Source organism: Podarcis tiliguerta, assembly GCF_965153285.1.
Source record: "Podarcis tiliguerta genome assembly, chromosome: 3".
NCBI lineage: Eukaryota > Metazoa > Chordata > Lepidosauria > Squamata > Lacertidae > Podarcis > Podarcis tiliguerta.
The window spans coordinates 114,749,438-114,761,971 of NC_139536.1; the positions used below are offsets into that span (position 1 = coordinate 114,749,438).

Below are 12,534 nucleotides of genomic sequence, written 5' to 3' on the forward strand. Positions count from 1 at the left end.
AGTGCTCCCTGAGGCCTTCCTTCTGCAGCTGTGGAAATACCCAGCTTGAGTCACCCACTTCACGATGTGCCTCGCTGCTGGGGTCTTTGGCACGTGCCCTGAACCACAGCTCTTCAAGAAACAGAGTGTGGGCTGGCTCTGGATGCTTGCCTCAGACATACAAATGCTTTAGGTCTGACTCACATGACAACCTGAGCCTCATATTCAAATGATCCGTGTGCTGATGCAAAGAGCTAGATTAGCAACCCTGGAGACTGAGGGTTTCTGTCTGTCTATGCGCTGAGATTGTACGGTCTGCTCTGTGTTGGGGCAGCGCAGTATAAACTTAGCTGCCCGTGTTACCAATTTAATATCTCCAGGCTGGTGACAGTAATTCTGAGAAGAGATGGGTCTCAATGGAGGCTTCCTTTGAAATGCAAACAACAGACTTAGGAGGTAGTAAAAGTTGAATTTTCTCACCACCACCTTCTCAGACTTCCCCATGGCTACTATTTGCGTAACAAAAAAGTGCACATTAATCTAGGGACCTCAGTTGCTCATGCAGGGGCTACCGGGTTCAGATAATTATCCCTGGTTTGTAATGTTAACACCCTGCAATAAAGAACCAAGGTACTCTGGGGGCTCCAAAGGCACGTCCCACTTTTACCTTAGGATAGGTAAAGGGACCCCTGACCATTAGGTCCAGTCGTGACCGACTTTGGGGTTGCGACGCTCATCTCGCTTTATTGGCCGAGGGAGCTGGTGTACAGCTTCCGGGTCATGTGGCCAGCAGGACTAAGCAGCTTCTGGCGAACCAGAGCAGCGCATGGAAACACCGTTTACCTTCCCGCCAGAGCGGTACCTATTTATCTACTTGCGCTTTGATGTGCTTTCGAACTGCTAGGTTGGCAGGACCGAGCAACGGGAGCTCACCCCATCATGGGGATTCGAACCGCCAACCTTCTGATTGGCAAGTCCTAGGCTCTGTGGTTTAACCCACAGCGCCACCTACGTCCCACAGCGCCACCTACGTCCCTTAGGATACCAGACTACAAAATATGCATACCTCATGCCTGTTGTGAGTGGGGGGGGGGGCACACCTTTAAATCGCTACTCTTCAAGGTGCAAGACACAAATGTGGAGGTAACTTGGAAACAAGGGCGATCTTGAGTGGGATGCTGGAGGGCTGTCACATGTACAAAAAGCTGGAAGGGGTAGCTAACATCATAGAAGATGGAGTCAAGAGTTAAAGCGCTCTTGACAGACTAGAACATTGGGATGCAGGCAGCCTTAAACGTGAGTCATCAGTGCAAAAGGGCAGTCGATAAGGCTAATGCATTTCTAGACTCCATCATCAGAAGTGCTGTGTTCAGGTCATGAATAGGCATTGGGTCCTGTCTGTTTTCCTTTGGACATTCCTCTACTGAAACACTCCAGAATGATCCCTCCAAACTGGGAGAATGGGCAGTAAAATGGCAAATGCAATTCAATGTAAGCAAGTTCAAAGTGAGGCACACTGGGCCAAAAACAAATCTAGTTTCACATACATGCTCATGTGGTGTGAACATGGGGTGACAACCAGGTACGAGAGGTTAGGGACATCTCAAAGATGTCGACCCAGAGTGTGGCAGCTGTGAAAAGGGCAAATTCTGTGCTAGGGATCATTAGGAAAGGGGTTGGAAATAAAATGCCCAATATGATGACAGCTTCATGCAAATCCATGGTGTGAGCTCACTTGGAATGCTGTGTGCAGTTCTAGTTGTCTCCCCTCAAAGAGGATCCTGCAGAACTGGAAGAGGGCAAGAAAAGAGCAACCAAAATGACGAAGGGAATGGAGGACCTCTGTATGGGGAGAGGTTCGAATGTTTGGGGCTTTTTATTTTATAGAAAAGGAGAGTAAGAAGTGATGTCATTGAGACGTATGAATTAAGCCTGGTGTGGAGATAGTGGATGGGTAATTTTTTCCTCCCTCTCTCAATACTTAAGGAACATTCAATGAAACTGTTGGAAGATTCAGGACGCCCCCAGAAAAGCACTTCACACAGCACATAGCTAAACCATGGCATTCCCTCCCACAAGTGGCAGTGGTTGGCTGCCAATTTGGATTATTTATAAGAGGATTGGACAGATATATGGAAGACAAAGCTCTCAGTGGCTGTGTACCCTGAGAGCTCTGTTTCTGCCTCCATTGTCAGAGGCACTGGGCCTCTGAATTTCAGGCGCTGGGAATCACAGGAGGGCCAAGTGGGGTTGCGATCAGGTCCTGCTGGCTTCTCATAGACACCTGGTTGGCCTTTGTGAGAACAGAACGCTGGACTACATGGACCTTTGGTCTGATCCAGCAGGACTCTTCTTACGTTCGGGCGCAAGAGTTTTAAGAAGGGCATCGACAAACTGCAGTGCACTCAGAGTAGGACAGCAAGATGGCGAAGGGTCTCAACACCAAGTCCTGTGATGAATGGTTGAAGAAGCTGAGTTCAGACTGTCAGGGGAAACACAACAGTCATCTTCAAATGTCACACGGGAGATGAGCAGACATGTTCCCTTTGTTCCAGAGAACAGGATTAGAACCAGTGCAGGGAAATAGATTTTGGCTAAATATTAGGAGAGAGAAGCCTCTTAAAGATGGGTGCTGCTTGATTCCCTTGGCAGGTGAGGGGCTCTCCTTCGCTGGAGGTGTTTAAGCAGAAGCTGGATGCCCATCTGTTGGTGATGCTGCAGTCGCTTTACAGATCCTGCACTCTGTGATCCCAAGGTCCCCCTCCTTCCAGTTCAGTGGTTCTGTGCCGCTGCTTCTATATTAGGATTGCAAGTTGTTGAGCTTCTTGGTTCTGTTTGCAAAAACCCAGACATCATGCCGAGTTTTTAAAAATCTCCCCGGATGGTAATTTAGCCCTTGGAATCCTGGACATGTCCAGGAAAATCCAGACATATTGCAACCCTGTTCTATATGTCATGACAAGAAAGTTGTAATGTCAATGTACACCCTCCATTCACACCTGGCATGAGTTGTGTATCTGTTCTGGTGGATCCGTACACAAGGGACAAATGTGAAGTGAGAAGCAGCCCTGAGCTGGATTCTGCTGCTAACTGTCTTGGGCCATTCGCAGGTCACTGTGTTTCGCTATGGAACTGTGATCTCGACCCACCCACAGTCATTTACCCGGGGATGAAAAATAGGTGAGTTGGGGACCCTTGGTCTTCCCAGAGTCCTCTGAACTACTTCATCTTCTGATTGACACCCCACTGCCTCCAAGGAACATGGCAATAAATCCGATGATGAAGGCAGTTCATGGGACAATTATCTCAGAATAGCACATCATGCAAACAGGCTCTCAGAGGACCGACCACTTTTGCAGCCGATGGGTGGGAAGAAGATGTAAACGTGTGTGTGTGTGTGTGTTGAACTGTCCACATCTGCTCTGCATTCTGGTTAAATTCAGTTCTTCTAAGCTCATGGTGGTCTGTTTCCGCTTCTTGCCAACATTTGAGCTAATTCTTTGTCACTTAAATCCTGCCTCTTAGTGGGTGCCTTTAAAAGTTTGATCCCTATATGGCTTCTCAGCTTAACTCTTTAATGTTAATCTCTTCCTCCCTTACCCCACTCCTCTTCTTCAGATGGTGAAATTGTTCTCTATCACTACGGGCTGAAGGATTTGGTCACAATCCTCTTCTACATCTTCATAGCAATAATTCTGCATGCTGTGGTGCAAGAGTATGCCTTGGACGTAAGTCTTGCTTTTCATACAAGCTAGCCAGTACCTACACCGCTCCCTTGTGCTGTGGGCAGTAGAACATTTCAAATTTACGGTTGCTTTTTACAGTGGCCCCATGGCACCAGGAAAATATTCAGTCCCGTTTTCTAGAAGGTGAAATGGACTTGAAGAGGAATGTTACGCTTTGTTTCTCATTCAGCTTTTACCAAACTGTGGGGCTGAAGAATGTGAACTTGTGTCATTGTGACAACTATAACTTCCCTCTCTTAACTTTCAAGCCTTCTTTCTTTCTTTCTTTCTTTCTTTCTTTCTTTCTTTCTTTCTTTCTTTCTTTCTTTCCTGGCTGGAACAAGTCAGTTGCCTTCTCAGAACTGCTTCTGCTTGTTCCTGAGGTTGGGTGAGAAATTCTTTTCTTTTCAGTATTTTCCTTTTGGGGGTCCCTCTGACGTCTTCGGGCTTTTGTGGCATTGCTCTCTCCTTCTTCCCTCACTGGGCCTTGTCTCATTTTGCATTTTAGGGTGGGCTGACTGCACCCACAAATAATGGCTGCTGGTTATTAAGCCAAGTCAAAACATCTGGTGGACCCTTTATTGGCATCTTCTGATCACCTGATTTGAACTTTCCAGGGCTGGCATAGTGACATGCCAAAAAGAAGCTTTGAGCTACAGTCTCTTGAGGACGTAGGATGCTTTGTTTTTTCTTCCAGTCTTGCTGAATTTTTGTTTTCTTCTAGAAAATCAACCGGAGGCTCCACCTTTCCAAGATCAAGCACAGCAAGTTCAATGAGTCTGGGCAGCTGGTAGCATTTCATATTGCCTCCATGGCCTGGTGCCTATATGTACTGGCAACGGTAAGCTTCCTTTAGAAAGATGGGACGTGAATTTATACATGGGGGGTGCAGCTTGCTTTCTCTGCTCTTCCCCTTTGCGCACATGTGATCACATTACGGGGAGTGGCCAAATAGGATCACCTTATTCAAAGCACCTCTTAATTCAGGATGTGAGTCTGCTGGTAGGACTTAGACTCTGCCCACATACACTGCTGACTTTGAAAAGTGTATTGATGTCCACTTGCTATTCAGGTCACATTCTGAACCTAAAGCGGGGAATTGTATGACATATCAAAACAAGTATTTTAGTATAGAAATTCAGAATCTGGCTCTGTGATGGACCTCAGCCAGTTTTAAATCTGTATGGGTGCAATTTTTTTTATTAAAGTTCACACAGGGCCACATCTCAGGTTTTATTGTTAGTATATAAAAAAATTAACATCTTAGGACCAGATTACATGAAGGACCACCTTGCTCACTCAGACATTTTGATCTGCAGAACGTGGACTCCTATGCATGCCATATACTGGTTCATTCTGTATCTGTGGGGAGTCTATATTTCAGTGTGGCAGCACCGCTGCTTTGAATCTCCCTGTCCCCCCTAAGAACTTATAGTTGGGCAGGTAAACTCGCAGTACTATTTTAGATGTCTGTTAAAAACTTTCCTCTTTCTATAAGAACTATCTGGATATATAAGTTTCATACCTACTTTTAAATTTGAATTTGTATATTATTGATGATTATTCTGTACATTGATTTTCTAAGCAGTTGATATATTTTTCCTACCAATCCCTTTTGCACCTTGAACACAAGGGCGCGCAAATGTTCTAAAATGAATCTGGGGTTTCTGGTTACTTTCTGCAGTCAGCCCAGATACCGGGGTGGGGTTTTCTGATGTGCAGGCTCCCCAGTTGTTGTTGGCCTACAACTCCCATCATCCCTAGCTAACAGGACCAGCGGTCAGGGATGATGGGAGTTGTAGGCCAACAACATCTGGGGTCCCAAGGTCGAGAAAGGCTGTCCTAGAGAATGGCTTCCGGGTTGTTTTGCCCCAAGGCAGACTTCTCCTACTGTGGTGTCATTTCTTTCAGCAATGCAGTCAGTGAGGCCACCATTAATCACACGGGATCCTCATTTGGCCCTGTTCCTTGAGCTTCCTGTTACAGTTGACTTCTGTATGGCAGATATCTTAGCTTCAAGACAAAGCTCCACTAACCACAAAAGGCCCAATTCTGAATTACTTCCTTCCATGGCCATTGTGACAGGCAGTGAGCCCATCTCCAAAGCAAAGGAAGTCCATGTGACCTTGTTCCTTAAGGAAGTCTCCTTGGGTGGCGCTGCCTGCAGCAGCCATCAGACTACTAGCTGCTGCTTTTTCCTGTTGCCACGTGTCTTCCCATGGGTCCATTGCCACACGGGTTGTGGCACGGACCAGAGGACAAGCACTCAGCTTGCAGCACTGAGTACAGCCAGTGCTTTTGGTCTTCTCAGATACATGGCCTGCCACTGCCTCCTAGGATGGGAAAATAACGAACGCCAGCACGCCTGCTGGAACTTCAGTTGCATCATAACCATACCAGTTATGGCTTTTACATTGAATGACTTTGGTAGAGGTACTGGGCTGGTCTCATCTTGAAATGTGTGGGAAATTGATCGCAGTGTTGCTGGTTTAAATCTATTTGCAAATGGCACTTTTGAGGGGGGCAGATACTTCCCTGCAGCTGAGCTCTGGGGGGACCTTCAGAAGGAGAGGTGGGGGGTGAAGTGGGGACCTGGTCCCATTTCTCAAACCTTCTCTTCAGCCCATCTGCCTTGAGAAAGAACCAGCAGGATCGCTTTTATCTAAGAGGCTTTGTCAGCCAAGCTTCCCTCCCTCCCCATCACACCCCTTTACGCCCAGATTGCTTAAGCAGGGCCTCTTGTCTCCTGAGTAAACATCTAAAGCTGTTTCTGTGCCAGCGCTGATGATGCCTGGCTGAAGGAGGCTTCTCTGAGCCCTGAAACTCTGTGAGTTTTGCCCAGCAGCCACTTCCGTCCTCTGCAGCTGTTTTACGGTTTCATTCTGCATCTGGCTTTCTGATTCTGAACTTTGAGTGTTGGGATTTGCCTTTGTGTGTGTATTGGAGGGGGGCGTTTCTTTCCTGTTTCAGTACCCTGGTCTCAAACCCTTGGTGAGTTAGGGACTTCCCCTGCATGCAAAGTCAGGTTGTGGCAGATTGAGCGGACGAGACCCAGAGTGGGTCCAGCGGTCAAGAAGGCAGCTTCCACACATGCTGCTTGCAGAGGGAAATGAGGGGCAGATGGGGTTCATCAACCTTGCAAGGTTGCCTATCTAGGAGGAGGAAAAACACTGAAACCTCCACTGCCTTGCAGGATATCTTCAGGAGAAGAAAAGGCAAAGGGGTAAAAACCCTACACAAATCTGGAGTGGAGTCCCTAAGATGGTTGGATGGTGACTTGGCAACTCCTGCAGCCAAGCTGGGGTTCCAAACGCATTGCTCTGCTTTCCTTTGGACCACATCACAGGGACCAAGAGGGGAGTCTTGTTTTCCCAACAGCCCAAGACCTCCATACACACTGCCAAGACTTGAGCCCTACGGAGGTCACTTTGGTGTTGCTAACACAGTGGTTTGACTTCGTCGCCAGACGCCACTCCATTGCCCCTCAAGACAGACAGATGCCAACAACCAACCCCACTCCTCTTCAACTGCTGTTGCTGAAAAACAAGGCTGCGCAACCTGTGGCCCTCCATTTGTTGCTGAACTCTGCATCCCACCAGCCCCTGCCAGCCTGGCCAGGTAGTCTAGGCATTGTAGTCCAACAACATCTGGAGGGCCGCAGGTTCCCCACCCTTGTCGTAGAAAGAACTTCCCCATCGTTTGCTTATTGTACAAAGAAAAGGTGTCTATATTTCGCACAGAGTCTTCCGCAATAGCTCGGAGTTGTCACCTAAAGGTATCAACTTTAGCAGAGGCGATGGGGACTTGGGCAGCTGTTGTTTAGCCAGACTTCGCTGCTAACTCACCTTTCTTCCCCACTCCCTCTCTTACTTTGTGTGTCTTCCTTCATTTCAGGAAGGATACTTATCAAACCCCAAGAGTCTCTGGGAGAACTACCCTCATGTTCATCTCCCGTAAGTAGCCACAGGGTACTGTTAAGTACAACCACTTCCTTCCTTGTTGGTTTATCTGAGGTCAGGAGTGAGTGATAACAGGAATAAGGGTGAATTGAGTTCTTCAGTTGCATCTTCAAACCGGCCAGAAGTGATCTTGCAGCCCCCTCCTGTGTGCGATGCTGATATTGCAAGCTTAATCCTTGTCGTGCGATGCTGATATTGCAAGCTTAATCCTTGTCCCCTTAAGAACCTGAGGTGGCCTTGCTGGTTCCTGCCAAAGACCTCTCTGCTCCAGGATCTTGTTCTCACAGTGGCCAACCAGATGCCCCAATGGGCAAGCAGGACATGAGCTTGAGAGCCTTCTCCTCTCCTGTGCTGGAATCCCCAGCAATTTGTATTCAGAGACATACGGTCTCTGCTACTGGAGGCAAGACATCAGGACCGGTAGCCTTTCCTCCACAAAATGATCTCATCTCCTTATAGAGCTCTCCAAGTGGCCAACAAGCACTATGACTTGTGGTAGTGAATTCTGTTGTTAGACTTAAAGGCAACCATTTTATTCCAGGGAATGGGGGACTTCACTTTCCTTGTAGGAGTGTGCTTGTGCCTCCAAACTGTCTATGGGCAGCAACTCTGCTTCATAAATGCTCTTGCTCCCCATGAGGACAACTCTTTTCCAAGGAAAAGGAAACCGTCTGCCGATAGGTGTTGGGAGGGGCAGTCTAGAGCAGGGGAAGAACGGACTGCGCATTGTGCTGGGCGCTTCTTAAAGGATTGTGTCCCAACCGCAGGAAGTTCGTTCCCAAGTAATCCATGACAGCAGCCTTAGCAAACTTCAGGTCCGTTTTTCTGCTCTTGTGTCTGTACGTAAATCCTGATCTTGATACTTCTCTTAGGAATGTTGGGGTCAAGCACACCTTTTGACCCTCCAGTTTCCACAGAGAGAAGTACTCCTTAGATTTTCTCTGATGTATCAGTTGTGTCCCTGAAGGCTTTTCCCCCTCCAGTATTAATAACGTCATGTCATCTCAAGAAAGGAGCTTCAAATACTACCCCTCCGGAAGGTTCGACCCAGCCAGATAAAAAAGATTGTGTTGATTCTACACTCGTATGGAGTTCCTTTTGCATTCTGAGAAATTGTGTCTTGAACTAAAATCCCGTATTACATTTTATTTTCCTTACATTTTATATCTCACCTTTCTCCTGTTGTGGAACCAAAGGTGCCAAGCTGTGGTCACCCCTAGATCAGGTGCTTTCAGACCACATCCTGACCGCTGTAGGAATGTAGGGAAAATGATGACATTCCCTTTAACAGTGATTTAAGTGCACACATAATGGCATGATTGATGGGTCTGTTTGAGATACTGGTGTGTGTTAAGGGTGCTGAGAATTGTCAAGAGGCGCACATCCCTCCCCTGCTCAGCATGAGCTACAATTCCTAGAGTGGTGTAACTATTGATCCCTCTTTGCAGGGAACTCTGGGAGTTGTAGTTCTCAAAAGGGAACAGGAGTTTCCTAACAACACTCGGCTCCCTTAACAAACTACATGTCCCTGGATTCTTTGGGGAAAGCGATGACTGTTTATAGTGGCATGATACTGCTTTAAGTGTATTGTGCAGATGGGGCCTCACTTCCTTTATCACTCACCATGGGTGACATCCAATCTTACCTTGCACTTAAATGTAATTTGGGCAGGTGATGAAGGAACTGAAACGATAAATTTACAATTTTGCTCTGAACTCTGGTATTCATACTTTTTCAAGACAATTGCACTAGAGATTTGTAAACCCTTTTGGTTAGTTTTGCTTGCCTCAATTTAAATATGCAGGTTTTAAAAAAAAAAAAATTCCTCCATATCCTGAGAACATTTCAGTGTTACTGTAAAGCAGAGCATCTTAACAGGCATAAAAGTTACCCCAGAGACCCTCACAGCTGGCATTAGAAACAAGCTGCTCCTGATTCCACAAGGCCTCTCTTCTACTAGGCTGCGCAGGTATTCTGGAACTTAAACTCTTTTGTCTCATCAGCCTCAGTCCTGAATCCTATCAATATCCTTGGCTGCCCCAAGGGTCCTAAATAAATATTGTTTGGATACAGTGTGTAGTTTTTCCATAGTCTATGTGTCAATGATACGTCCGGTTCCTGAGTTGTCATCACTGAGCATGAATTATAACCAAGTCAGGCTGCCGCTCATGTTATCATCCCTCTAGTGGTGCCTCTCAGCAGTTCACGACAGCTGCACAGCCATGAAAGCACCACTTTGGCAAACTCGCATCTCCCCCTGGGACCCAGCACAGAGATAGGATGTGGCCATCTGCTTCCTCGCCTGCCAGAGCGCACCAGATTAGCAGAAGTGATTCGTTTCCCTTTCTCCCCCTTCGTCACAACATATTTTGCAGCAGCGATTGCCAAGGGTCAGTGGCCAGCTTTCATCCACTAAGGCAGTCTCAGGAATCCTCCGTTTCCGAAATGTCTGTGCCGTTAAGCTTCAAAAGGAGGACCTCACAGTCAGGAGGGAGAATGGCAAAAAATGTTTTGCTTCATGTGGACGCTTAAGAAATGCACTTCTTCTTTTTAAACATTAGGTTCCAGGTCAAGTTTTTCTACCTTTGCCAGCTGTCCTACTGGCTGCATGCACTGCCTGAACTATATTTCCAAAAGGTGCGGAAGGTGAGTACCATTATCCTAACTAACTTCCCCTTAGGGTTCTTAGGAGGCCAGTAGAGGTGGGTGGGTGTTGTGCTGATGAGGCCACAAAAGCTACTAGCCTGCATTTTTTAAGCCAGTGGGTGAGCAAGAGAGATCAGTCTCTCCCCTGCCAACCCACTCACGTGTCCGCATGAGATTCCATTCACCTATAGTTACCAGCGGAGTGGTTAAATACAAAGCGAAATAAATATGTTTCTTTTATACAATTTTTTTTATAAATCGAATGCATGTTTAAAATAATATTAAACTGATAAAGAAGTTTCCAAGTTGATGCTTTTTCTTAAGGCCAAGGAAAGCCACGGTACATTTTCACAGTTGTAGAAAATACTTGGAAAAGCACTTTTCCTGCTCTCCTACTCAGGTTCTAGTGGTGTGTGAAAGACGCCCTCCCACTAACTTATTTGAATTTCTCCATTGAAGCCTTGTGGAAAGTGTAGCAGTGTGTTGTACTGGCATGCGGATTTCTTTGATGCAAGATGCACCAAAGTCCTGCATTTGACTGCACCCGCTCTGCTTCGCCCGTGCTAGGTGCAGCCCAGTCATTTCCTCTTACGATGCACATTGGCTTCTTCTGGTCTCCCCTTTCTTTGCAGGAAGAGATTCCTCGTCAGCTGCAATATATCAGCCTCTATCTAGTTCATATAGCTGGAGCATACCTCTTGAAGTAAGTGTTGCGGGTCCCACCGTCTTCAACATGGCAATGTTGCACACCTGCTTTCTCTTCAGGTTAAAAGGAACTCCTAATAAATAGTTCCAGCGTTTTTCTGTCTGCAGCTCCAAAGCTGTATAATTTGCTCCGGTTTTAAATTAAACTTTACAAGAAAGCAGGCTTGGGTTCCAGTCTTCTAAGAGGACCTGCCTAAGCCCTTTGTTTATTAATTTTTGCTTTAATATATTGTTGTTTGTTGTATGATTATGTTGCAAACATAGTGGGTCCAACGGTCAAGAAGGCTGTTTCGGCACGTGCTGTAGAGGGAAGTGAGGGGCAGATGTGGCTGGCCAACCTGGGAAGGCAGCCCATCTCGGGGAAGGAACAGTGGTCCTAAACTTCCACCACTTTGTGGGATATATTTGGGAGAAGAAAAGACAAAGGGGTAAAAACCCTACGCAAATCTGGAGTGGAGTCCTAAGACAGTTGGATGGCGCCTTGTATGCCTCCTTCCGGCAACTCCTGCAGCCAAGCTGGTGCCGAGGCGGAATCAAGGTTGATTCGTCTGATAGTTTCCATGATTGCAGCACAGCCTTTTAAGTCATAGATCTATAGAGTCGGAAGGGACCCTGAGGGGAATCTTGGGGTAAAATGCTAGGGAGAGGGAAGAGGAGGCTCAAAAGGTGTTCATCCCTTCTGCCGGAATCACCATCGTCCTTCCCTTTCTCCAGCCTCACACGCCTGGGACTCATCCTGTTGCTGCTGCAGTACGTAGCTGAATTCCTTTTCCATATGGCTCGCCTGTTCTACTTCACAGATGAAAACAACGAGAAGCTGTAAGTGCTCTTCTGTGTGGGTGAAGCATGACTTTCCTTTCAGCCTCTGAGGCTCACTAGCAAATGTCTGGGGAATTCTAAGACTAGATGCTCCTTTGCAGTATCATCTCCTGTTATACTCTGGATGTGAATAAAAAAGCCAATGCAATTCTGGGCTGCATCAATAGGAGTATAGCATCTAGATCAAGGGAAGTAATAGTGCCACTGTATTCTGCTCTGGTCAGACCTCACCTGGAGTACTGTGTCCAGTTCTGGGCACCACAGTTCAAGAAGGACACTGACAAACTGGAACGTGTCCAGAGGAGGGCAACCAAAATGGTCAAAGGCCTGGAAACGATGCCTTATGAGGAACGGCTAAGGGAGCTGGGCATGTTTAGCCTGGAGAAGGGGAGGTTAAGGGGTGATATGATAGCCATGTTCAAATATATAAAAGGATGTCACATAGAGGAGGGAGAAAGGTTGTTTTCTGCTGCTCCAGAGAAGCGGACACGGAGCAATGGATCCAAACTACAAGAAAGAAGATTCCACCTAAACATTAGGAAGAACTTCCTGACAGTAAGAGCTGTTCGACAGTGGAATTTGCTGCCAAGGAGTGTGGTGGAGTCTCCTTCTTTGGAGGTCTTTAAGCAGAGGCTTGACAACCATATGTCAGGAGTGCTCTGATGGTGTTTCCTGCTTGGCAGGGGGTTGGACTCGATGGC

The 12,534-nt window shown here is 46.9% G+C and overlaps 1 protein-coding gene across 1 annotated transcript in view; it reads left to right on the top strand.

Moving 5' to 3' along the window:
• The window catches only part of TRAM2 (translocation associated membrane protein 2), a 42,053-nt gene that overhangs the window by 23,343 nt on the left and 6,176 nt on the right, over positions 1-12,534 (top strand). Inside the window, exons 3-8 of the mRNA XM_083435521.1 lie at positions 3,598-3,707; positions 4,429-4,545; positions 7,599-7,657; positions 10,225-10,309; positions 10,942-11,012; positions 11,729-11,833. Coding sequence (XP_083291647.1) covers positions 3,598-3,707; positions 4,429-4,545; positions 7,599-7,657; positions 10,225-10,309; positions 10,942-11,012; positions 11,729-11,833 — 547 coding nt within the window. The remainder of the gene's footprint in view (positions 1-3,597; positions 3,708-4,428; positions 4,546-7,598; positions 7,658-10,224; positions 10,310-10,941; positions 11,013-11,728; positions 11,834-12,534) is intronic.